Source organism: Lepus europaeus, chromosome 7, assembly GCF_033115175.1.
Source record: "Lepus europaeus isolate LE1 chromosome 7, mLepTim1.pri, whole genome shotgun sequence".
Classification (NCBI taxonomy): domain Eukaryota; kingdom Metazoa; phylum Chordata; class Mammalia; order Lagomorpha; family Leporidae; genus Lepus; species Lepus europaeus.
Window position 1 is genome coordinate 20574879 of NC_084833.1, and position 26243 is coordinate 20601121.

Consider the following 26243-nt stretch of genomic DNA (forward strand, 5'->3'; position numbering starts at 1 on the left):
TGAAATGCAGGCCCTGGAAAGAGAAGAAAACCGTGTGTCATAGATGCAGCTAATATGTCTACATCGCAGCTCAAGTCCTGACAGGTGACGCTGAGTCCTGCTCCTGCCCCCCAGGGCCACTTTCAGTGTCGCTGTCAAGGCCAGAAGGCGACAAAACTCGCCCCTCGGCGATTCCTCACTCAGAACATTCTGCCGCTTCCCAGCCATCCGCAGGGCAGAGAGGACCCGGCACCACTGCTGGCCACCTTCTCCGTGGACCTCCTATGGGAGCCGCGTGTCCACAGGGAGCATCCGTCTGCCGCCAATGGCTCCTCAGCCATGCAAGTCCCAGCAGGGGCCAGGGCACGACGGGCATCCAGAAGGTGCTCTGAGAACAGAACAAAAAGAAGTCCTGGAATCTTCCACGCGTCGGGGAAGAGGGGGTTAAAGGAGTCCTCGCTTGGCCAAGTTGTCAAGATCTCAAACCCCACTGGTGACAAGAACAAGGCTGCTGGGGGAGAAATTACTGGGACTGCAGCCAGCAAACAAGGACAGGGCATTTGGCCCAGGGCAGGCAGCGGGAGGAGATGGAGGTAAGCCCCTCAGGGTCTGCTCAGGAGACCACTGGAAACCCTAGAGCCGCTGCTGCCACCAACACGCAATTTTCGTTAATTACCTCAATTGTGGCTGTTATCCCTCTAATGAGAAACACAACTTGTCTTCTTAGCAGGCAGCGACACTGGCAGAAAGCTGAAACCTGAAAATCAGCAGATACGGGGCTGCATGCGGCCCTCTCTATAGAAATTAAGCCACATCCCAAACACAGGGCCAGGGGCTCCAAATAGCTTCAGACAGCACCAGCCGTGCAGGGCCCTCGCCAGGCACCGGATGGACGCTCTCCGGGAGGACTCGCCCAGAGAGGCCCCAACACAAGTGCTCATTTCAATAACAGAAGAAAATAAACATGGGGCTTATTTATAGCGCAGGAGAGGGACTGGAGCGAAAAGAGCTGCTCATTTGGTAATCCCGCCTGACGGCCCGGATAGGATCCAGAGATCCAGGGTCAGCAGAGGTAGGGGTAGAAGACGGCTCGCTGCCAGCATCGCCAGGCACTGTCTGGCCAGAGACCTGGTCATACGGAGGAGATGCGGGCGCCATGCCATCTCACCAGCCCAGGTCTCGGTGGGCTTGCCATCTCCAACGCCCGGTAGAGGAAACCAAAGCGTGGGAGCGGATCCCTCTAGGCCAGGGGTGGGGGGTGGGCCGGGGTACCACTCAGGGGAAGGTGCAGTGACAAAAGGATGTTTAGACCCACGCTGTACCCCGCACCCCACACCCTGCACCCAGCATCCGCTTGAGAAGACGGAGCTGGGACGGAAACAGGTAGGCGCAGAGCCTGGGCCCCCAGCCACTGCACGCCATCCCAGAGAGCCCGAGATGGCCCATTAGAAGCACAGCTCCTGGACAGCTCCTGAACCCAGCACCCGGCACCCGGCACCCGGCACCTGGCACCTGGCGATGACGGAACAAATGCCTTTCATCTCACTCGGATCGGTGAACAGTAGTTTGTTCTCTGGCTGAGCGCAGCAGAAAAACCGCACGTACCTGGAGTTGCCTGTTGGGTGCACACTCAGAAGAGCCCACGGAGGTTATCTCCTGAAGGGAGGTTCTTCTGGGAGACACGGCCCGAGCCGCAGCCTCAGCGTGAGCTGCGCAGGCCCCTGCTCTATTGGCATCTCCAGCCTACGTGTAGGTGCTGGGGAGACGCCCGAGCAGATGGCGCACGAGGAAGCTCCCAGCACAGACACAGTTGCCTGGGGCCTCTTGAGAGTCACCTTGTCCCCTGGCTGACAGTTGTGTCCTCCAGGGGAGGGGCAGGAGAGGCAGCCAGGGGTCCTCCTGGTGAGAGCAGAGCAAAGCAGGATGCTCTACTCAGGAAACAAGACACAGGCCCGGGTGTTAGGGACTCAACTGCTTCCCCAAGAGGAAGGCGGCCTGTGAAGCTGGGAGAGGCGGCCGAGGCCTTCCCAGTCGTCTCCCTGCCTGGCCAGACCCTGGGAGCCACACAGCCCGAAGCCGAGGGTCCCCGAGAACCCACGGAACAGGTGGAAGACAGCTTGTGGGCTGAGCTGGGGATGCTGGCCCCAGATTTCAGCTGAACTCACAGCACCCGCCCTAAGGAGAGGGGAAAGCCGCCACACACAGGGGGTGGGCCCGCCTGCCCGCCCTCCTCTGCTCTGCTGGGAGCCGCTCAGGGCAGCCTCTTCAGACGCTCAGGCCCCGTGTGCTAGACCACAGCGGCCCCAGGCCGGCCCTGGTTTTACCTGGCAGTAGAAAAACCGGTGAGCACTGAACACTGGCCAAGGCTGGGAGCCCCAGGGATTACAGAGCCCCGGAGTGAGGGGCGGGGCAGGGCAGGGACAGGCCCCCTGGGCTTCAAACACCTCCAGGACGTGCGGTGGAAAGCTCAAGTTGCTTCTAGAGCCTTCCTGGTGGCAGCTGCCTGCCCGTTTGGTGCGGACTCGGGCCAGGACTGCTCCCAGGAAGGGGCTGGAGTGGTTTGGGGCCCAGCCTGGTGTTCTGTCTCTGCCTCGCTGTGCCAGGGCCGCTACAACCCCCTGCTGCGGCTTCTCTGGCCAGGGCGTTACCTGGGCCGGGAGAGATGGAATAGGCTGCCCGCCCCACAGGAGGAACTTGGGAGGCTCAGGGCGGGTGGCCGGTGGGAAGCTCTCCACACCCGAAGCCTCTGTGCCCCCTCTGCTGGGTGCCCACAGGCCCCCGGGGCCGCAGAACCTATGCTCTTCCCAGGCCCGCTCTCCGCTTCGTCTACTTCTTGACGCCACCTTGGCTGAAGCCTGTCAAAGCGTCTCGGGTTTAATCCAGAACCGTGACTGCGGAACCCGTGGCTACAAACCTACGGTCCTCCAGTGACAAGAATCTTCTGGCCTCCTCGTCAGCTGGGTGCCCATCGGGGACCCCAGGATGAAGCTGGGGTCGCAGGGTAGGGGGCAACTCCTTCAACTGACAAGCACAGAGAGGGAGCTTGCCTTCTCCAGTGCCCGGGCCTGCCCAGCACAGGGCAGCAGGACGGCCACAGCTGCGACCTTGATGACACCAAGGCAGCAGGGCATCATGGGTAGGAAGGAACCAGCGATGCTGAGGACCAAAGTTGCTGTGTTTCCAACTAGTCCAGAATAGGAGGCTTTTGCCTAAGCATGTGTGAGGCTTGCTGCATTACACACGATAAAAATACTGTCTCGTGTTAATCAGCAGAAAATTCTATTTCTTACCCCAGCATTCCAAGTGGACCCAGCCCTGTGAGGTCCTTGGGGACACCAAGGCAGCAGCCCGGCGCACACACTTGGGCCAGGGCCAGGGCCAGTTCAAGTTCGTCTTCTCTATGGGCCGGGAGGATGCAATTTCCTTAAAAAGATTTCTCCGTCTAACAGCAGCTGCTGTCTGCTGTAGGCCAGAACATGACATTCTCATTAGCATCATTGTTTGGCTTCTGAAAGTGGGGTCGATGGCATACCCAGGGCAGATGAGCCGCACCCAGGCCCATGGGCAAGGCATGCTGGGTAGCAGCTCGGGAATACCAGCCAGGAGTGCGGGCCCCGGCCCCCTGTGGATCCGGGAATCACGCCACTTGCTGGGTTGTCTTCTGATTCTCACCGTGAGTGCATCACCTGCCCATTCACGGGGTAGAACCTTTGAAGTTTGTGCTAAGTGCCTAGGCTGCTGGATTTCTTCTCTAACTCACTTTGTGATATGTTGCAAAGTCTGACCTCGGGTATGTGCAGAAGTGGGGAGGTACTCAAATAAAGCCTTCATGTCCTTCAAGCCCAGGCACTCCCGCGAGGGTGATGACGTCACACACAGCTCCCTGGGGTTCCCAGCGATCTCAGATCAGAGAGCTTCTCTGCCAAAATCAAAGGGCTACTAGGGTTTTTGAAAAGCAAAGCGAAGCAAAGCAACTTACCTGCTGGGAGGCAGAACTAGGTCAGAAATCAGCCACTAGGAGTGTCCCGTGATGAGCAGATGGGGGGAGACAGTCGCAGGAGCCAGGCTGCAGGCCGTGTGAGCACCAGTCTCAGCTTTCAACAGGGATTCCAAGGTGAGGCCCTTCCCTTCCCTTGCACCACCTCCACCCCTCCCGCAATCTGGGCAGCCAAGCTGGAGAACCCCTAGCAAGGTCAGAGGTACCTGCTGCTTGCACCTGCTGCCGGTGTCTCGCCGACAGCAGACTTGCCTTCTCTTGTTGCTTAGCGTGCCATCCCCAGTGCAGGGAACACGAGAGCCACAGGACTTCCCAGGTCCCCTGCGGACCAGTGCACGGCATCCAGGCTGATACAGTGTCCTGAGCACCTATGTTTGCAGCTGTGACACACTAGGGAAAAAAAAAATGCCAGCCCCGCAGTGCATGGCAGCAAGGTGAGTGCACTGGCAGAGGTGAGCTCTCCTCGCTCCCTGCCGTAGCTGTCCATCATCCTGTCGCTCCTTGGTTTGGTAGGAACCCAGAGGAAACTGTCATGATGTCCCCCTTTCTCTTTGGCTACTTCTGATCTTTCTCTTGGACCCCTCCCAGTCTGTGCAAACACATCCGAAGCGACTCTTGTCTAAACCACAGCCCAGTAAGCACGCACCTTCACGTCACTCCCTGGGACTTGCACACCCCTGGCTCCGCCTGGCATACGGCTAGGTTTCTATGATTATATCCACATTCTAGCAAATTGTTATGCGTTTTGTGTGCTGGGGACATATGTTATGGCTAAAGCCCAAACTGTGGCTAATCTTAATATTAGAGCCAGATAAATTGGTTTCGAATCCGTAACATTTACCATTCACCAGAGTAGAATGGTTCATCAACTGGGCTCACAGAGGTAGAATTCACACATGTGCGGTATTACTAAATGCTGAAATTTAATGATTTAAAGGATATGGGCAACTGTTGCAAAGCAGTTGTTACAGCAGCACTTAACGTTAGCCAGAAGGTCCCTGGCTAATGTTACGTTTATACCCACAGAAGGGGAGGGGAGAATCTGGCATCCCCTTGGGTGGAGGTGGGTCACAGGTCCCTCCACAGCACCAGCGAGAGAGCCCCAGTGGACGGCTCCCGCAGGCCCAGGAACACGGATACAACACTGACCGGACCTACTCGGGCAGCCTGTGGTCCCCAGGAGGTTCTGGGAGTCACCTGCTCTTAGAATGCGTAGGGCTTGGTCTCCTTAGGACTGAGGTGCACGGGGCCCAGTACTCCTCCAGCCTCTCCAGACTGTCGGTAAACCGGAAGATGGAGTTAAACACACAAAAGGAGGACAGGGTCTGGACTATGGAGAATCAGTGTTGAAGACACAGCAGAAAAGGAATAAAAATTACTTTAATCACATTAAAAAAAGCCAAATAGAGAGGAGTTCATGGAAGTGCGAGGATCCTGACTGAGCAGTGGGCCTCTTCCTCCCCGTGAGCCCAGTGTCCTGGGTCCCACGGCCTGGGTCGAATGCCACCAACGTGTTTGGGTTCTGCAGCCAGTTCCGGGCTTGGCTGTTTTTCCATGGAACTCGCTGATGTGCGATAACCGGAAGTCGCTGGATCTCTCCTCCAGAAGTCTGAGAGTCACGTTTAGCTGAGCTGTGAAGTCTGGAGCGTGCCCCAAGGGCTCCCACGTGGCACTTACAGAAAGAACCCACTGGCGACCATCAGAAACACAGCCACGTGGCGGCCCGGCCCCAGGTGCCGCGCCAGCCGCCCGAGGCTCCTATTCCTGAGAAAGTGGGCGAGGTGGGGCTGTGCCAGGACCCGGGACGTCCGCCTTCCGCCCTAGACTGCGGCCTGGGCAGCAGAGTGCTGGCCAAGGAGGCTCCGCCCGGACACGGTTCACAAGCTGCCGATGTTGGGGAAGCTCTTCAGCTTCTCGGGAAAGTCGTCTTTGTACAGGACGGGGTCCGCTCGGTGCTCCACCACCTTGAGCGGCATGGTCCCAAAGACAGAGGCGAACTTGTTGATGCACTCCGACCTGTGGGGGAGGGGTCGAGCGAGGGAGAGGGATGGGGCAGGCAGGAGAGCAAAGTATTCAAAACATAACGTTCAACACCAACAAAGTGTCCCCAGCCTGGCCCGCAGCTTCTGAAAAGGTGGAGAGGTGGGGGTGACAGTGGGGCTCCTGCTGCGGGGGAGAAAGTGGACCCTGGGATGCCATAGGCCTGCAGGGGTCAGCCTCTTTCCCTTCCCCCTTGAATTCCAGTCATTCTTCCAGCTCCAGGCAAGCAGGCCTCAAACCAAGGTGGATTAGCTGCCAACAATCCTTAACCCCATTTCTGCCAGCAGAAGACAGGCCAAGGATGGAGAGGAAAAAGCCCTTGGGGTCTGAGCGCGTGGAAGCCACGGAGGGCGAAGGAGCATGGCAGGTGGGTGATGCGAACCTCAGCCGAGGCTCTGCTCGGCCCACCAGCATTTCTGGGGCGCCCGTAGGCGGCGTCAGCTGGTTTGCCCAGGCTCTGCTTTTATAATTTTAGTCACCGCCACCCTGCCCCCCCAAAGCTGGGTTGGCGGCCCCCCTGGAGGTAAGCGGGTCAGGCACGTTTTTTGGGGGAATGGTTCAGGTCAATCAGGCCAACCGAGTGTGACAGCTGGGTAATGAGGGCGCGGCGGCAGCAGACCAGAGGGGAACACAAGCCTGGGAGAGCTGCGTTTGAAGTCCGGGGCCAGCAAGGATGGATTTCAGAAGGGTCAACACGCTCGCTCCTCCGCCAGGCCCTCAGAGAGCTCCGAGGAGAACAGGCTAATCAGAGGCCGGGCCGCGGACCAGGCACAAACCAAGTCTCTTTGTCCCGAATCAGGATTTTAAAAAATGTATTTATTTTCATTTTCTTGAAGGGCAGAGAGACAGAGACACGTGTAGAGAGAGATCTTCCACCCACTGGTTCACTCCCCAAATGCCCACAATAACCAGGGCTGGGCCAGGCTGAAGCCAGGAGTCAGGCACTCTATCCAGGGACCCAACTATGTGAGCCATCACTCGCTGCCTACCAGGGTGCACACTGGCAGGAGCTGGAACTGGAAGCAGAGCCAGGCCTCCAACACTCTGATACGGGACACTGGTCTCCCGAGTGGTGTTTGAACCACTGCACCAAAGGCTCGCCCCTCAAATTACTGTAATCAACAAGTTTGTATGCAAGTGCTTGGGGTGTTAGGAAGAAACCAAATAACACAGAACATTTGTCACTATCAATTCTTTTTCTCTTGGTCAAAATGTACCTAAAAAAATTTGTGATTCCATTGTGCACTTTTCCCTAACATCACTGTCACGAACAACACATCAACAAGTGCTATTTATTATGTGTCCCGAGCTGTGTCAAAAGTTCTTTCCATGTATTAATAACTCACTTAGTCCTCCCAACAACCCATGGAGTAGGTCCTACTATTATTTCCGTTTTGTTTGGGGAAGACTGATTCCATCTTCCTGCTAATTTGCACGTTGAGAGGCAGCAATGGTGGCTCAAAGAGCTAAGCCACTGACGGGCCCGGTGCCGTGGTGCAGTGGGTTAATACCCTGGCCTGAAGCGCTGGCATCCCATGTGGGTGCCGGTTCAAGACCTGGCTGTTCCACTTCCGATCCAGCTCTCTGCTGTGGCCTGGGAAATCAGGAGAAGATGGCCCAAGTCCTTGGGCCCCTGCACCCATGTGTGAGACCCGGAAGAAGCTCTTGGCTCCTGGCTCTGGATCAGCACAGCTCTGGCCGTTGGGGCCAACTGGGGAGTGAACCATCGGATGGAAGACCTCTCTTTCTCTGCATCTCCTCTCTCTGTGTAACTCTGACTTTCAAATAAATAAATAAATCTTAAAAAGAAAAAAAAGAGGAAATCCAAATGGCCAACAGACACATGAAAAAAAAGAGTTAAGCCACTGCCACCCACAGGAGAGACCTAGACTGAGTTCTGGGCTCCTGGTTTTGGCTTGGCCCAGCTCCAACTATTGAGGGCCTTTGGGATGTGAACCAGCAGATGGGAGGTCCCTCTATCTGTAACTCTCTGTCCGTCTCTCTCTCAGATAATAATAAAATAAATAAATAAAATAAACTATGAGTCAGAGAGATTAGGTAATCTGCCCAAGGAGCCAGAACTAGAAAGTGGAGGAACTGGGCTTCCCAGCAAGGCGCACATTGGCCGCGGAGCGCACTCCTTGCCTCTCATCCTGCCACAAGTCGCCAGGAGCTGAGGTGCTCTCCTGCTGGCGGGCTTCTGAGACCTGGGGTGTGCTAGTCCTGGCTGCCACCATGAGGGTGTTTGGGGGGGGGGGACTGAGGAGTTTTTACAAAGCGAAGCGGACCGCTAAACAAGAGCTTCCCTTCCTGGAGCACGGGCTCAGAGCAGCGCAGACAAAGCCAGGTCTCGCCGAGGTCTGATGTGCGACAGTTGCTCTGCTGTAAACACAGAGAGGGCCTTCCAGCTGCCAGTTCTGATGCACACGGGCTGCGGCCAGCTAAGCCCAACCCTGCCCAGAATAGGTACCGGCGGGATGTCTGCACAGAGGAATCCCGCTCGCTCGCTCGCTCGCAGTCCGGCGGGAGGACTGAGGATAATATGTCCCTTGTAACACGATCTGCCGGCAGCGCACGGGCGGCAGGCCAGCTCGCCCTGCTGGACAGCTGCCCCTGGCCGAGCTGGGTCTGCTGAGTCCTTCTTTGTCCTCCACACAGCCCTGCCCGGGAGAAGCGCTCCCTGGCCCGCTCAGGAGGGGAAGGCGCTCACCTCTCTCCAGGTAATGCCAGTGCTTCCTACTTTCCTTTCATACAGGGGGCCTGGGACAGCTGGGGCAGATGATGAGTCGGGCTGGTCGCTGGTGGCCCACCTGAGGGGTTCCGCCAGGAGTCCAGCTCCCCAGCCAGCAACTATTCTGCTACCTTGGTTTAGCGATCAAGTGCAAATGCACTACGACCTGCCAACGTCTATGGCTGAAGGGACACAGGTATCTGGGGAAGACGGGACTAACACCTTTCTGTTTTCTTTTCAAACACAATCCGTCACCGAAGGTAACCAGGAGTGGCGTGGGAAGGACACGAACACCGCCAGGCACTGTGCTCCAGGCTCCATTCACCCCCAGCACGTAACAGAGGGCTTGGTACAAACGCCCGGGAAATGTTTGTTGAGCCTATGAATAGCCATTACATTTGACAGATATTAATGCATTCCTATTCCAGGAAATGAAAAGATGGAAGCTCAGATAAGGTAAGTTAATTTTCTTAGGCAGGCAGCTACTTGGTGGCAAACTCGTGATCTGAACAAAGATTGGCCTGAATCAAAATACTCTGCTCTTTTTCTTTAATCAGTGCTGCCTGTCAACTGTCTAGACAATTCTGGACACAGAAGCTGGGGAGCAAAAGCCACTGTCCTACACAGCTGAGATTTCTGATTCCAGGGCCCCAGATACAGGAACACACAAGCCTGCTGAACCACAAACCCCCCCCAAGGGCATACACTTGTAAAGTGGTTAACTTTGCTGTGCAAAGTGTGTATTCTACAAAGGGAACCGATCAACAGCAAAACAAGCGAACAAGTCTCTAGTAGTAATTCCATCTCTCGGCCTCCCCAAGATGGCTTAGGTAATGGCTTCCCTCCCAACCTAAATGCCTTATTTAATAATTCAGTGACTCAATCTTTAATCCAAGTAGCTCTGTTTCCAGTTGCTAATTTATTTCAAGATTTATTTCCTTCTACTGCCTACCCACTTTGTCCAAAGGGAAGTTTACGTTCATTAACTCCACTTCCTTCCCACCTCCTCACACTCACAGCCCTCTGGCTTCATCAACCTATGACCTTTTTTAAGGTCACCAGTAACAACTGACTTCAAAGACCATTCCCAGGCTGCAAGTCCCTTGTTCCTCCCTGGCTTCTGAGCACCTCGGATCCTGGCGTCTCTCTCGGCCTCACCAGCGTCTTCTCTGCTTTCATTACTTTGTCTCTTGAACAGCAGAACTATACCAGATCCCACTATCTCTGGGGAGTTGACTTCCAAACACCTCCCTTTGTTTTCAACTTGGTCCTAGTTCTGCATCTCCAACTGCCTGCTTGGTACCTACATCTGCGTCCAGAGGGCAAGACCCAGATCTCCTACCTTACAGTACTACAACTTCACTCCTGGTTAAGAGGGCCCCGCCTCATTAATTACACTGCTAAACAGGCAACTGTTCCTCTCAGCCCCTCCCCTAATTAGCATCTCCTCCTAACTGCAACACTATGGAAGGTACTAGGATTCCCTTAGGCTCCAAATCCAAGTTATCTCTGGCAACCCCTTCCCCATAACCATCCCGCACTGACACAGTGGGAAACCAAGTTCTGGAACATCTTCCTTTGGGGGAAGAATACCCTGTGATTTAATTTGTTTCTTCTTTTTCACACTTAGTTTAGCCCCAGGCTTCTAATTGGTCTTCTTTCTCTAATCTCTTCACCCTGATTATACCCTAGGCACCACTTCCAAATTAATCTCAAGGCAATACTTTGATCAAATAAGCTCCCTGTTCAAAAACGCTGGTTTACCAGCGCCTGCTGGAAAGACTTCAAGCCCCTTAATTGGGGATTCAAAGCCCTTTGCAGTCTGGTTCTAATAGGCCAGAGTGCTAACGCCCCAGCCCAGCTGGGATCCTCACCACCTGCCTGACAAGCCTTGGGCGTGCTGACCCGGCACTTCTGACCACTCGGTTCCCTTCCTGGGTCTTGTCTTCTTGCTCAGTTTCCCTGGTTTGAGATCCTAGTGACTGCTTACAATATTATCCCAAATGGTTACTCCGGCAAGAAGCTATCTCTTTTTTCTTTGATCAGTTTCAACACTTTGGGCCTCCCCCAGGGCATGTATCATAGACAGCTTCAGATTAAGTTTCATATATAATACATATACACTGACACATATGTATGCATAAATGTATGTATGTGCAAGTGTGTGTTAGTTATAAAATTTTCATATGCTCTGATCCAAGCCCATCAGCATCAAGGCCCATTTTATTTTCAGGATTCTCTCTCTTTTTTTTTTTTGACAGGCAGAGTGGACAGTGAGAAAGGTCTTCCTTTGCCGTTGGTTCACCCTCTAATGGCCGCCACGGCCGGTGCGCCGCGCTGATCCGAAGCCAGGAGCCAGGTGCTTCTCCTGGTCTCCCATGGGGTGCAGGGCCCAAGCACTTGGGCCATCCTCCACTGCACTCCTGGGCCATAGCAGAGAGCTGGACTGGAAGAGGGGCAACCAGGACAGAATCCGGCACCCCGACTGGGACTAGAACCCGGTGTGCCGGCGCCGCAGGCGGAGGATTAGCCTGTTGAGCTGTGGCGCCAGCCAGGGTTCTCTTTCGAAGAGGAAGCCTCCATACCTCCCTTAGCTGCTTTGTTCAGCATCGAATGATAGTGATGTCTCTGGTAAATCTCTTCTGTTGCATTTTAAGCTTCTTTTCTTGTTTTATGATCTCAATGGTGCTAGAGAAAGTTGTTTAGCCTCAGCATGAACTTCAAGGTCATTATCAAGTCAACTTTTCTCCTCTCACTTCTTTTCCTGGATCACATATCCCCATCATTTTAGTCCAGCCCAATCAATAACGATGTAGCTTAATACTATGAATTCTCCCAAACACAGAACAGGCTAAGTTTAACTGACAGTTTCATTTTAGGCCCATAGAATTGGAATTGGAGTGGGGGGGGGTCTCTTCCAAATGAGCTCGGAGAGTTGATGTCACTGCCCGTAACTAAGTAACGCATATGATTACCAGGGACAGATATTCCCCAAACCCACAACAATATATGATTTCATATCAACAGTTGGTAACAGTCACATCATTTGAGAAAGATATTTAGACTGTGTATGAGAGAGAGAGAAACTACTTAGACAGTAATAAAGAGTAAAGCATTATAGAAGAATCCAGGCCTGGTGAAAAAAACTGTAAGAAAACAAAACCCTCCAGGCTTGAAGAACTTTCCGTAGGGTACGCAGGTTTCAGGAATGAACTCTAAGCTGGTGTAGTGACACCTGTGGAAACCTGACAGAGATCTGTCTCTAAAAGGGCCCTAATGCACTCTGTGTGCCTGTTGGGCCCTTGACAGCAGTGCTCCTGGGATGCCAGCACTGGCTGTCCTGCGTAAGGAGCTGCCTCTGGGAAGAATCGGATTTGATCATCACTTCAAAGCTTGGGGACTTCTGGGGGTAGAGTGAGAACTACTAGGTCTAGGTTAAGACGAGAACGGTCTTAGGGGAAGAGAACAGCTCCGTCGTTCCACGCTCACCTCACAAAGCCAGGGACTCCATGTCAAGAGCTTGGCCTTCGAGCCTGTTCTTGGCAGGTGTTTTAGGTGTGTCAGCAAAGGTAATTGGTCTCTGGTGGGTTAGACTGAATTCTTTCTAATCAGGCTTTTACTGTAACCTGGAGAAATTACCCTGAAAACAACCCAGTATTTCCTAGGAATGAGCAGCTTCCCCTCCATTGACTGTAGATGGTTAGCTGCTTAGTCTACAAGCAGAATCTGGCTTCTGGGGCTTAAGGCCAGCTATATTTTTAAGACCCTTCCAGCCATTACAAATTGAGTGAGTAGCATTCCAAATTAATTCTTTGAGTGACCTGGGCTTGAACTAACCCAATTCCCACAGTGCAAAAGGAGGTGACTATGGCTACCAGCTGCTGTCCTTATATCTTCAACACAGTCCCATAAACAGGACCAAGGCAGGAAATGGGGCTCAGAGGCAAGGGCGGGCTTTGGGCTGGAGGCTCACTCACCTCTCCACCATGTGTGTCTGGTCTAGTGAGAGCCCATCAATGGCTGTGCACTCAGGACACTTGAATTTCTTCCGTGGGGTTACCTACAAGAAGAGCACAAAAATGTACCTGGCTATGCGTGCCAAGGACGAGAAAATCATGTTTTGACACATTCTGCACACTCTGTGCTGTAAGCTGAGATGCTGCACACGTGCACGCATGTGCACACACACACACACACCTCCATTCCTCCATTCAATTCCTGCTGGCTCGGCCTATGGCAGAACTCACAAGGGTCCAATAAAAGAGGCTTGGAGGGCTTTTGCCTTCTGTAACTGCAAAGAAGTGGTGATGACAAGCTCCTTAATTCCTGTTTAATGACTGTTTTCTCACTGCCAAGGTCCTTGTATAAACACCATTTGTTCTTGCAGCCATAAGGGCGATGAAATACAGCTTCCCATAACTTTCACCGTAACCTTAGTTCCAACGGGCGCCCTTTCTCCTCCTCCCAGCTACATGCAAATGCTGTGAGCTGCACCATACTCCTGAAGATGCCCAGCTCTAAGCCTCCAACAACGGGCGAGCTTTCTGGGCGACTCAGCGAACGAGGCAAAACCAGTGAGGAGACAGGAAGGAAAGAAAGTGGAGAACCACAGCAAGGCTGAGAGCACGGAGACGCCGCAGGCACTACGTAGACGCGCGGGTGGGGACCCTTTTTTCCTGCCAAGGGCCATTTGGATATTTAGAACATCACTGGCAGGCTGTACAAAATGATCAGTGTGAAAAGGAGCCTGCTACAGATGTACTGAATTGTGCGTCCCACCTCCGGCTGCCTTCACAGGGCCAGGTCAGATGTCCCTGTGGGTCTTACACGGCACGTGGGGTGGACGTTCCCCGCCCCTGGTAGAAGCAGCAGCCCCAGCCAAGAACACGGGGAAGCACGAGAAAAAGCAGACCTGGGGACGGCAGTGGCCTCTTAAAAGCCCCTCTTGGGATCTCCATTTTTTTTAATGTTCCTTGTGGTGGCTAGTCATTGAGTTAATTAGGGAGCTGCAGGTTGGTGGGGATAAAGGCAAGTTTGGTGACTCCCCTTCCCTTCTGGTCTAATCTGCCTTTTCCCATCACTCCGGGACTCCGGGGCTCCAGGGCTGGGTGGAGGATGCCACACCAAGCTCCAGCTCCTCGTCCTTTTAGGGCAGGCTTCTGTCCTGGGGGAATCCGGCACTGCCCATGTGCACATGCAGAATTTGAATCCATGAGGAAACCAAGCCCAGGCCGCCCATATAAAGAAGTGCACCTTTCAACTTACCTGGGGCTCAGGCTGGGATAAAATCGGCTCAACTTCAGGACTAATGGACATCTTTTCAGGTGCAAAGCCTTCCTATGGGATTTCTACATACCCTCAGCTTTTAATATGTTATGGGAAGAGTACCTTTTAAAACTGGAAATCAACATTTTAAAATGTGGTTAGGACAACCACTGTCACAGAATTACATAATCTTCTCAACACTGGAGAAAAAAATCAGAGACCTTAAGGACAGTGTAAACGGAGCTAGACTTAACCCAGATTTGACAACAAAATTTTTTTTTTGCAGATGGCCCACTGTAGTCTTTATCTCTGACACTGAAGGTTAAAAACGCAAAGAACGAGTTTATAAAAAAAACCAAAGGCGTTTAAATGGTCAGAGACTAGCTTCACATTTCCAGTGTGTCAGTGTCGATCATAGAATTTTCAACTACACGGAGCTTTAAGTCTCCCGGCTTAGGGCTTCGTTCACGGCCACGGGGACTTGCCGGGCTGGGAGAAGACTCATCCGCGATCACGGAGCACGTGGTGGCAGAGCCTTACCTTGATGACGGCCTTCCCTGTGACGTTAGCCACCAGGAAATTCATGGCAATGTCTTCACAGTTCATATGGGCATCTACCCAGTTCTTGATATCGCCAGGCATTTTGTAGGTATACAGGTAATTAAAATACTGTCGGGTGAGACAAGAAGAAAAAACAAACAGTACCCTTTAGCTGACTGCCATAAAAGGGCGACTTCATCATGGTGCGGGGATCAAGTCTCTCTCCCTAGGGCTACTCCCAAGGCTGGATGCCAAGGGGCCAAAGCCAGCTCCTTTAACACAGCCATTCCCTTGCAAATGGAGATGCTTAAGTAGGACAAAAACAAGGCCATTCTGATCTGTCATAACCTATGTATAGCTCAAATAGTGAAGAGGTTTATGGGTCAAAAATTAAGCGCATACACAGTCTACTAACTACCACAAGTCCCCAGAATTTTACACCGAGGCGCTTGCTCAGAACAGAATCTATTGCTGGACCTACAGCCCTGAAAACTATAGCGCTGAGCTAAAGCCCAGCAAGCGACCCAAATAGCGCCAGGCAGGTCCACCAGGCCGAGTTCAGCAGCCCTTCCTCCCGACATCACTTCCTTACACCGCTGCGCAGAGACGGGTCGTTATTTTTAATTAAAGCACACCCTCCCAGAGGTACTCTGCCGTCACACTGAGTAGTCCTAAAAACACACGCGTCTCTCTCCAGTCTCTCCCCGGTAAAAGAGAGAAACCATCAAGTGGTGAGTCTCAGGAGAGAAACGCAAAAGGCTACTCAGTAATCAAAAGGAATTTCTCACTAGTGATCAAAGTTAAAACAGGATTCACTTTCAAAATAGCTAAGTTGAATTTTCAAATTTTTTACTTAACTCAGCATGTGAGAACTAGACCGTTTTGTACTCCGTTTGTGTGAGTGTAAATTGGCAGGGCCGGCACTATGGCGCAGCGGGTTAAAGCCCAGGTCTGCAGTACCGGCATGCCATGAGGGCACCGGTTCGAGTCCTGGCTGCTCTACTTCCAATCCAGCTCTCTGCTGTGGCCTGAGAAAGCAGTAGAAGATGGCCCAAGTCCTTGGGCCCCTGCACCCGTGTGGGAGACCTGGAGGAAACTCCTGGCTCCTGGCTTTGGATTGGCGCAGCTCTGGCTGTTGCGGCCATCTGGGAAGTGAACCGGCGAATAGAAGACCTTTCCCTACCTCTCTTTGCCTCTGCCTCTCTGATTCTGCCTTTCAAATAAATAAATCTTTTAAAAAAAAAAAGTAAAAGAGAATGTAAATTGGCACAAATAATACTGAAGCCAACAGCCAGATATGTACATATTTATACACACTCATGCAAGGGGCCTTCAAAAAGCTTGTGGAAAATGCACATTATCTTTTAATTCCATTTGTCCATGCTCTTTTTGAAGTACCCCTGTGTGCGTGTGCATGTGTGTGTGTGTGTATAAAATCTCCAAATGTTCATTCCTTTTCGTGTAATAATTCTAGTAATCTTTCATAATGGTAATGAATACAGTTATAAAAATGGATATTAATCATGGAGCATTAGATATTAACTGAAACAACAAAGTGGGAAGGCTAGTTGCCTGATTGATCAGTTTATGCTCTGTATATATACTGATATGTTGCATGTGTACCTCCAAAATGTACAAACTTTGGTTGTTAACAAAAAACTATAAAACTAAAAAACATAAAAGAAAAATTTAAAAATAAAATAGCAAAAAATTAGAAAGTTAAATCTCCAATGATAAAGTTATGATTGATGGAATACAAAAATAAATTACGCTAAGAAGCAATTGTTAATGAAGAAATGTTAGTGACAGGAGAAAACGTTCACAACACATGTAAAATACGGGGTAATGAGAACATTTCCAACCCTGTGCTCGTATGAAAAGTAAATAAAAGGCAAGCTAGAAAGGCAGCAAAAGACTAACAGTGGTTATCACTAAGTGACAAGATTACAAGTGAATTTTCTTCATTTTATTGTCATAAAAAACATGCATATCTCACTCTTGGTTCTCTGGGCGACCAGCTCTGGCTGTTCCAGCCTGCGCCCCACGCACCATGGGCTCCGCCTGGCCCAGCCTGCGCCCCTCACACCCTGGGTTCCGGGAGCCCTGGGCTCCGCCTGGCCCAGCCCACGGCCCTCGCACCCTGGGCTCCGCCTGGCCCTGCCCGCGCCCCTCGCACCCTGGGCTCTGCGTGGCCCAGCCCGCGCCCCTCGCACCCTGGGCTCCGCCTGGCCCTGCCCGCGCCCCTCGCGCCCTGGGCTCCGCCTGGCCCAGCCCGCGCCCCTGGCACCCTGGGCTCCGCCTGGCCCTGCCTGCGCCCCTCGCACCCTGGGCTCCGCCTGGCCCTGCCCGCGCCCCCCGCACCCTGGGCTCCCCCTGGCCCAGCCCCCGCCCCTCGCAGCCTGGTTTCTGGGCGCCCAGCTCCGCCTGGCCCTGCCCGCGCCCCTCACCTTGTGGTAGAAGGCAGCTCCCGTGAGCACCATGGACACCTCGTTGGTCCACTCGGACTCGTACTTCCACTTGTTCATCTCATGGTCCCAGAGGTGCAGGCGGCCCGGGTAGCCCACCAGGCGGTCGGGGAACTCGCGCCAGACCTAAGGGCGGAAGCACACTGGCGGTCAGCCCCCAGCGCAGGCCGCGGGCGATCCCAGCGCTGTGCCACCCTCCCAGGCCTCAGCAGCTGCCGAGGTCAGAGCTTTAGAGACCGCCATGGTGAGAGTGGCCGGTTCCACCGAAGGGATGTGGGTCTCGGCCAGTGGCCAGTACTCGAGGACAGCCGTGGGCTCCAACTTCCGGGGCTGCTTCTCGTGCAAGTGTGGTCGCTGCAGGTAACCCGCAGTAACGGCTGATGGAGGCCAGGGTGGGTCATCTCTGACCACGTGACCAATGACCACGTGACCAATGAAACAGGCTCCATGCACACATGAACACACGGAACCCTGCAAGCCAACTGCTCTGAATTGCATTAAATAGGTGATCACACAAACTCACAAAATGGCTCTTTTTTTTGGGGGGGGGGGCATCCATTTCTTTTGAACACACTCCCATTCTTAGGACCTGCTGGGTTCTATGATCTGTAACATTTTGGAGACACACCCCTGATCTCCATATCCTTAGACAGTTTTGTTGAACAGAATTTTGCATGTTGGCGTGAGGCCCTTCCAATGCCCGTTGCCATGTATTTCTGTACAGTCTGGTTCACCCTCTGAAAGGGAGTCCGTCCCATCCATGAGTGCGGACGACCTGCGGGCTGTTCCGGGAGCCTCTTCTCAGCCCCATCTGCTAGTTCCCAAACCTCTCCCGCACTTCCAAGTAGAGTTCCTGTGGCTTCAGCCTGGGCCGCCTTTCGTCTTCACTTTCCCTCTGTGAGTATCCTCACGTCCCTCCTGTCACTTTAAAACCACCTATAATCTGCTGCCCCCTAAATTTAGGTTGGGCCCTGAACGTTCCTGAGATAACCAACTACTTAGTATCTCCAGCTGGATAAACAGCAGGCATCTCCACCTAGCATGTCCAAACCATAACTCTTGCTTCCGTATCTCCAGACAAAACACTCTCTCCATCTCAGTAAATCATCCAGCCCATTGCTCACGCCCAAAAGCTCGAAGTCAGCCTTTCCTTCTCCCGTCCAATTCATCAGCAAGTCCTGCTGCCTCTCCGTCTGCCGGCCTTTGCCATCGTCTCTACCGTCTCTCCCTCTCCGAACACCATCTCTCACCAGAGTTCCTGTGAGTGCCTTCTACCTTGTCTGCTTGATGCTGTCGCTGCCCTTCCACACCACTCCTGCACAGCATCCCTGAAAGACTGCTCCTAAAAGAAAATTAGGAGATTCTGCATGGGATTTTGCTACTTTTTATGTATTTTAAAAATTTGTGTGTGTGTGAGAGAGAGACACGGTGTCACGCCAGAGCAGCCAGCAGCTCCCCCAACACACAGTGTTGCTGGGTGCAGGGAGGGCCCTCAGTGCCACTCCCCAGGGCAGAGTGCTGTGTCGGCAGGTCCCCCCACACCTTCTTGGGTTTGCTCCGGCAGCCATAGCGAAGAGCCACAAACCGGGTGGGGAGGGGTCTGCAACCACAGAAGCTTGTCTCAGGTTCTGGAGACTGGCTGTCCAAATCCCGGCATCATTAGGACCACGCTCCCTGGGGTCTTTGGGCCTCTGGGGGTGCACTGCTCTCCTTGGGCGCTCCTGGCAAGTATGAACATCACTCGGATCTCTGGGTGTGAGTCTGTGCCCATATCACCCTTCGTCGCGCTGGTTGTGCTGGCCAAGGGCCCACCCTACGACCTCATTCACATGACCGTCTCTGAGGCTCCACTTCCACCCAAAGTCACTTCTTGACCTGCTGGGGGTCAAGGCTGGAATGGACCGTAGGGACACAATTGAATCCGTGACAGAGCCCCTGGAACGTCTTTAAGAAATGCCCCACCCTCCCAATCAAACAAAAAGGTTTGTATCTCCCTAAGAACAATATCGGACCCCTTCCCACCGCGTGAGGGCCGCTCATCCTCACATCTTCTTGCCCCAGGCCTGTGTGCACCCCAACATCCTTCTGCTCCTTCACCAGGCCTGCACCCCAAGGCCTTTGCACGTGCTGCTTCTTCCATCTGGAAGGTTCTCACGGCTGTTCTAAAGCTGGCTCCTCATCAGCGAAGTCTCCGGTTATGTCAACTACTTTGAGGGGCCTCCTTGGGCTGTCCTCTAAGGCAAACACTACCCCCCGAACAGCCACTCTTCATCACATCCCCTCAGCTCCATGCTTGCTTTACGAAGCTTTCGCTTCCTGCAATTATTTATTCTCTCCTTTGCTCCTGTAGAATTGAAACTCTGGGGGCCGGTGCTGTGGTGCAGCAGGTTAAAGCTCCAGCCTGCAGTGCCAGCATCCCATATGGGCGCTGGTTCAGGTCCCGGCTGCTCCACTTCCAGTCCAGCTCCCTGCTAATACACCCAGGAAAGCATTGCAGGGTGGCCCAAGTTGTTGGGCCCCTGCATCCATGTGGGAGACCCGGAAGAAGCTCCTGGCTTTGGATTAGCTCAGCTCTGGTTGTTTTGGCTATTTGGGGAGTGAACCAGCGGATGGAAGAGCTCTCTTTGTCTCTACCTCTCTCTGTAACTCTTTCAAATAGCTAAAATAAATCTTAAAAAAACTAAACTCCAAGAGGACAAAGACACTGTTACTCACTGAGGTATCCCAAGCACAAAGAGCAGTGACATTACCGCACGCACACTTGCCCAAGCTCTCAGCGGCTCAGGGGCTGAGAGCGAAAGAAGGGGACCCAGAGCCTTCTCTCTGCTCACAGCCAGCGCCAGTGCACTCGGATCCAGGAAGGAAGCCGGCAGCAGCAGCGATCAACATTGCCATTAATAATAACGCGACATCCTTTGTGTGCGAGGAGCGCCAGCGCACGTGTTTCGAGTCGCTTTTCCTGAGCAGCCAAGGGGGCTTTGCCGAGTCACTACGCAGACTCCTCCCTTCCTCCTTGTGATCACCGGCGTTTTCTGAGACGTCTGACCTGGCTTGGGTGTGGTCTGGGGTTATGAGAAGAGCTTCCCTTCGTGTGCAGTCAGCTCACCTCAGAGGGCTCTCGGATCCGCAGCCGCGGCCTCATTAACACCACCATACAGCCAGCAGAGCTAATGAGCTGCAGGCACTATGCTCATAGCTGCAGACAAATGAGTCCATGTCAGGCATTTCCTCCGATGGGGAAGGCTGCTGCTTGTGCTGCCTGCTCCGGGGCTTGTGTTGCAGCCGATTAAAATAATATGATACCACTACAGCTTTACAGAGCCCCAGGCAGCCACGTGGTTACGTGCGCCTTCACTCTGGTTGGTCGGGAGCCCTGGCAGACTCCACTGAACGCACTGCTGGCTTCCTTTCCCAAGCACCGAGCACCTGCCACCATCCCCACTTCACTCCAGGGAGCTGCAGGGCTTTCTGAAGGGATGGGCCAAGTAGAGTTTGGAAAGGGGCAGGGCATGGGGAGGAGGCATGCAATTCAACCGGCGCTATTGCCCAAGATGGAAGCTGTTCGCTCCGCTCAAAGCAGTCCAGACCACCATCTCAAGGGGCTCTGCTTCGCTACAAGCCCTCCATTTGCAGCAGCAGTTGTAATACTGGTTCAGGCTGAGGGTCAAGTGCTGCTGAGGTTTCAGTCCTCCGACTGCCTCCTGAAGTCCAGACTTCTCTCCATTGGGACTTAATTTGGTGACACTGGGTCACAGAAGGCTAAGCACCGCTGCTCTCACAGGCATCAGAAGCGTCCTGCATCTCGGATTCCTTCAGAGCCTTCCTGGAGAGCAGTGGTTCCTGCGCGGGGCCTCTCTGCTCTTGACTTAGTCCCGGCAGCTGGATGCAATCAAGATACCATCCTTGTCACTTCATCTATAACTCTGTAGCTGACTACAGGATCAAAACGGAGGGGAGCCGAATGGGATGGGCCCACGCTAATCGCGCCCTTGTGGAGCACGAAGTCGATTATGTAGACAGTAAAGCATTTTCCCAGCCAGCGGAGCCAGGACTCAGGCTCGGCCCCCGGGCTCCGCCCAGCTCCCCACCCCCACTCTCATTCAGCTCTTTTCTTTCCATCTCAGGGGAACGCTCTGGGGTCAGCCTTCTGTCACGACTACCGGATGCCTGTATGGGGGTATGGGCATCTGAGAGCCCTTAGGGAACCCTGGGGACTCCAGTGAAGGTGCTTCCAGGGCCCCTGCTACATCATTCCTCTTATGAGGCTCTCCAGGCCCCTGGGCACAGTGTCCTTGGCTATTTTTAACCGCAAACATCTTTGAGGACAGAGGCCCAACTCCGTTAGGGTGAACTCTATGCCCTCATTAGCGACTTAGCCATGCTGCGGCCAGCCCTTGCATTTGGGGCAATGCCATGTGCCGATTCAAGTGCAGGTTATGACAACACAATACCATCCTCCAGCGGTTCCATTCTGAAGTTTATAACCTAAGTACCTTTTACCTGATCACAGGGATCTGCTCTCTGGACTCCCAGCCGTGCTTACTTAGCCATTTTCCAAGTCCTTTTTCCTTTCTTTCTTTTTTGTTTTTTAACCCCTGTGGTCTGCTGGGGCCTGCCATGGCTACAGGATCACACATAGATATGCTTTTGTCTTACAGCCCACAGGAGGCAGCTTAGACAGAGTCCTCCATCCTGCACGTGGCGCACCAGGGGGCCATGGCTGAAGTATACCAAGGCCAGCTCTGCCAGTGGAGAGCTGTGTAATGGAACTACTCCCAGAGTCCTGCTTTCATTCTGCCATCCACAAGATGGACGGCTGGACCAAGCGACCTCTGATGTCTTTCGCTGACCTGCTCTTGAGGGACAAACCCATCAAGTGCAATCTGTCTCAAGCTGTAAGTTTCTAACTGGCAGGGCCTGCGCTGTTTAACTGTGTTTAAAATGTCCTGCATGCTTGGGTGCCAGAGAATGTTCCCAGAAGAGGATAATGCACTACATTCTAAGCCAGCTCAGGCTCAGGGTGTGTGTGAACCACAGTCAGATTCTGGAAACAGACGGGGGTGGGAGAACGGAGGTGTAACAAAAGGTGGTGCCCATCTGGGATGTGCGACTGTGAACTCACAGGTCACTCCAGGAGAAAAGTCACTCTCTGAAGCGGCTGCTAAGCTGTCACCCTTTCAAAGGCAAAGCTCCACAGGGTTTTGCTACTGAGTGAGAAGGATGTCACGCGGCTCAGGACTCGAGGGCTGGAAGAGAGACCAGCAGGTAGTGAGCGAAATGGGGGATGGCGGCTAAGAATCAAGGTGCATCACACTGGGTGATGGTTTCATCTCTTTCCTAGCATGCAGTGAGTCTGGTCAGCCCCTGGCCATCAAAGTGGGTCACAACCAAACTGTGGTCCCATGCCGGGGCTGGCCAAAGCAGAGCTGCCGGGGCCCTAACGTGCGAATGTCATCCAATCAGTGGCCCATACAGCCCTGCAGGCTGTATGCCGCATGCTGTCCAGATGGGCAGGTGGCAGCTGGCTGCTTCCAGTCCTGAGCCGGCTTCCCCAGAAGAGCCAGTCAGTAGCAGGGTTCCCCCTCAGTTTCCAAAGGGCACCTTTGAAACTTGGGATTTCCTGACTTAAAGTGGAACAGAGTGACCAGCTTCCTCTCCAGCTTGAGCTTCTGGTTTCTGGTTACACTGGCAGTGGGCAGCCTTTGTGAAGGGGGTGCTCTGCAAACAGCCCAGGAGCCTTGGTTTGTGCCTGGGATGCTTCTGTGTGGATGCCGGACACCCAAAGCAGAGGCCCAACCCTGGCGCTGCCCGGCCTTGACACAGACCTGCACAAGCTGTGTCCTGTGTCCATCTTTGCACGAGGGAATGCAGGCACACAGGCCGCCCTCTGGGGTCCTGGCAGCCTTCCCATGTGCCCGGCTGGTCTGGCTGGGGCGAGGCCTCGGCGCTGGGGCACGTGCTCCTCGTTCCTTTCAGGTTCTCCCTTCAGGCCAGGGGCAGGGAGAAGGCAGAGGCAGAATGGGGCTGGCGCAGCTGACGTGGCAACGTATGCTGTCCTGTCTCTCTCTGGCTGCTGCTGTTGGGAAGGCATGGCCGCACAAGTGGCTTTGAACCATCGGCTTTGCCCTCTTGTCGGTAGCAGCTTAGCCCTGGCGTCCGTGCACGCTACCTGTGGATGGTAAGGAGGAGACACACTTGGAGGGGTCACTGGGCCCACGCTGTCCATGTTGTCTCTGGGATGTGCAACGAGGTCGCTGGGAAGGCAGACATCATCTGGCCCAGTTCCCTCATTGTCCAGATGAGAACACTGAGAACTTGGGCAGGAAGTGGCTCTTCCAGGGTGCACCTGCTGGATCACCTACACTGGTCCTAACAGCCCATGCTGAGCCGAACTCCCTGAGCTCCGTCCCCTACCTGTGAAGCAAAGATGTCAGGTTATGGCATCTGAAGCCATGTTCAGGGTCAGTGTCCTTCCACTCGGGGGTGCCAAGGGCAGATATGGTAAGAGCCGCGTTTGCCTGATAATGATCAGGCTGAAAATGGGGGGGGGGGGAGAAGAAGAAGTGGGGAACAGGGCAAAGCCTTTTGTCCTACCAGCACCCAGCTGCTAGAAGCGGCAGGCTCTTCGTTGAATATGATTTCTACGTAGCAGAGAAAGCCCCCCACTCACACCACTGGAAGGAGAGACCCCCACTAGCTGTGTGCGGCACTCAGGAGACCCCACTGGAACCTGGGAACCTGGGAGGCTCTGAGGCAGAGAAGGAGATGCACGTGGAAAGCAGCGGAATGAAAGATTAAACCCGACTACTCTTTCACACGACAGTGAACCTCTTGGGGGCCAATAAAGAAGGGAAGGAGAGAGGTGCGTGCGAGAGGATGGGAGCAGGAAGAGACGGGTCAGGATCGGGTCGTGGGTTTTCTAATTTGGGCTCCATTTCTACACCCTCAGCCCCAGCGTGGACTGTACTATTTCCAAGTCTGGTCTCGGGAGATTGCTCAGCGAAGTTAAAAGAACAGTGAGCGTAAGCTGAATGGTTATTATTCTCTTTACGTCCCGCACGACGAGATGAAACAGAGACCTGTCTTCCTTAGGAGTAACCATTGTCAGGCCAGCACAGTGTCACGTTGATTTTTGTCAGGCTCAATTTAAATGACAGAGGGTCAATGATATTAGCTCTCTCTGGCAAGAGGGTGGGAACCCTCCTTCGAGTGGCTGCCCTGGCAACTTGCATCACTCACAGTCAGCAATGTGACTGCACAACCAGCCACACCCCTTTTTTTGTCCCTCTCACAGGGCAAAGCGGGGCAAGGACTCTGACCACAAACTCTGTAACCCTGGGTGACTTTATAGCATACATGTGGTTCTAGAACAATCATTTAAGGAGTTGAAACATCACATTGCCCTACACATGGGCTTCCACCCACAATCTCATTGAGGCTCTTTCCATCGATTTCCAAAACGTGATCTGGGGTAGCTTACCGTGGAAGGCAAAACTAGAATAAAGCCCAAACTGTCATAACAAATGATGTCCTCAACAGCATAAAAAAAACCCACAGATCTCTCATTTATCTTAAAAATATTAACTCTGATATCAAGTTCAAGGCAGGCAATCCAACTGCAAATGAAGGTCATGCAGTTTGGGGATGGAGAGATGTGGATGTTTTTACTTTATCAACTCACTGGTACATGCGACTGACTCAGCAGCTCAGTGACATCCATTACTGTTTACATTAAACATACTTCGATATGACTGCAGTTGTGAGATAATTAGAGGCCCTGGGTACCCTCTGCTCAGTCCCCGCTCCCCACACACCAACCTCCAACCCCCAGGATGGCAATTTCTTGCAACCTGCTGGGAATGGCGGTCATGACACGATCCTGACCTTGACACAGCCCATCGATGTCCATCGCCACAAGGAGCTCCCTGGTATCTTCTAGGATACAACTGCCACCCCCATCTTGGTCTCCTGGCAATCACCCATCTCTCCTCTATAACTCTATCATTTCCAGAAGATTACACTCACATAAATGGAATCATACAGTATGCTGTCTTTCGGGATTGGCTTTTTTTTTCATGGCGCCGAATTCCCTGGAGATTCACCCAAGCTGCTCTGTGAGTCCAAAGTCTGCCCCTTTTTATTGCTGAATAGTACTTTACGGTATGCCAATGCCACCGTTTGTTTAATCACTTACACACGAAGGCCATCTGGCCGGTTCTTGCTCTTGGCAATTACATACAAAACTGTTACAAACACGCACATGTTTTCATGTGAGCATAAATTTTTATTCCCCTGGGACGAAAGCCCAAGAGTGCAACTGCTGTGTTGTATGGAAAACGCATGTTTCAGTGGATAAGAAACGACCAAAAGCATCTTCCGGAGCAGCTGCACTGTCTTTTATTCCTGCCCGCAAAGTACGAGTGGCCTAGTTTCGTCGCATCCCCACCAGCACTTGCTGCTGCCGTTCTTTTTTATTTTAGCCATTGTGATGGGTGTGTGGTGATAATTTACTATGGTTTTATTTTGCATTTTCCTAGTGGTTAATGATGCTGATCATCTTTTTAAAAAAATTCTATTTATTTTTCATTTATTTGAAAGGCAGAGAGGCACGCAGAGAGGGAGAAGGAGAGTGAGACACTGAGATCTACAACAGCCGGTATTGGGCTGGGCTGAAGCCAGGAGCCCAAAACTCCATCCAGGTCTCCTGTGTGGGTGGCAGGGCCCAGGTACTTGTGCCGTCCTCTGCTACCTCTCAAGGTGCCCGTGAGTAGGAAGCTGGACTCGAGAGCGGAGCCTGGACTTGAACCCGGGCGCTCTGAGGTGGGACGCAGGCGCCCCAAGTGGCAGGTCGACGGCTGTGCCCCAAGCCTGCCTGTTTCGTATGCTTGTTTGCTATCTGTAAAGCCTCTTCAGTAAAAAGTCCATGTGATTTCTTTGCCCATTTCTAATTGGGTTATATGCTCTTTCCTGCTGAGTTTTCAAAGTTCTTTACATGAGGGCACTTCAAAAAAGTTCAAGGAAATGGAATTAAAAGATAAACTTATTTTGGTTCCAAAAATTTGAAGGTCATAGCTAGTTTCTCATAATACACATTTTCCATAAACTTTCTGAAGATTCCTAATATAGCCTAGATGTTCGGTCCTGTGTTGGATGTGTGATTTGTAAATATTTTCTTCCACTCTGTAGCTTGTCTTTTCATTCTAAAATCTCTGGCGAAGCAAAAAGT

The 26243-nt window shown here is 53.0% G+C and overlaps 1 protein-coding gene across 2 annotated transcripts in view; it reads right to left on the minus strand.

Moving 5' to 3' along the window:
* Nucleotides 1-4898: 4898 nt before the first annotated feature.
* EXT2 (exostosin glycosyltransferase 2) overlaps nucleotides 4899-26243 on the minus strand; it is a 159258-nt gene continuing 137913 nt past the window's right edge. For both annotated transcript variants that reach the window (XM_062196270.1, XM_062196271.1), the window contains 4 exons: nucleotides 17000-17143; nucleotides 14553-14681; nucleotides 12725-12807; nucleotides 4899-5992 (listed from right to left, as the gene is read on the minus strand). In XM_062196270.1, the coding sequence (XP_062052254.1) occupies nucleotides 5854-5992; nucleotides 12725-12807; nucleotides 14553-14681; nucleotides 17000-17143 (495 nt within the window). In that variant the 3' untranslated portion in view covers nucleotides 4899-5853. The remainder of the gene's footprint in view (nucleotides 5993-12724; nucleotides 12808-14552; nucleotides 14682-16999; nucleotides 17144-26243) is intronic.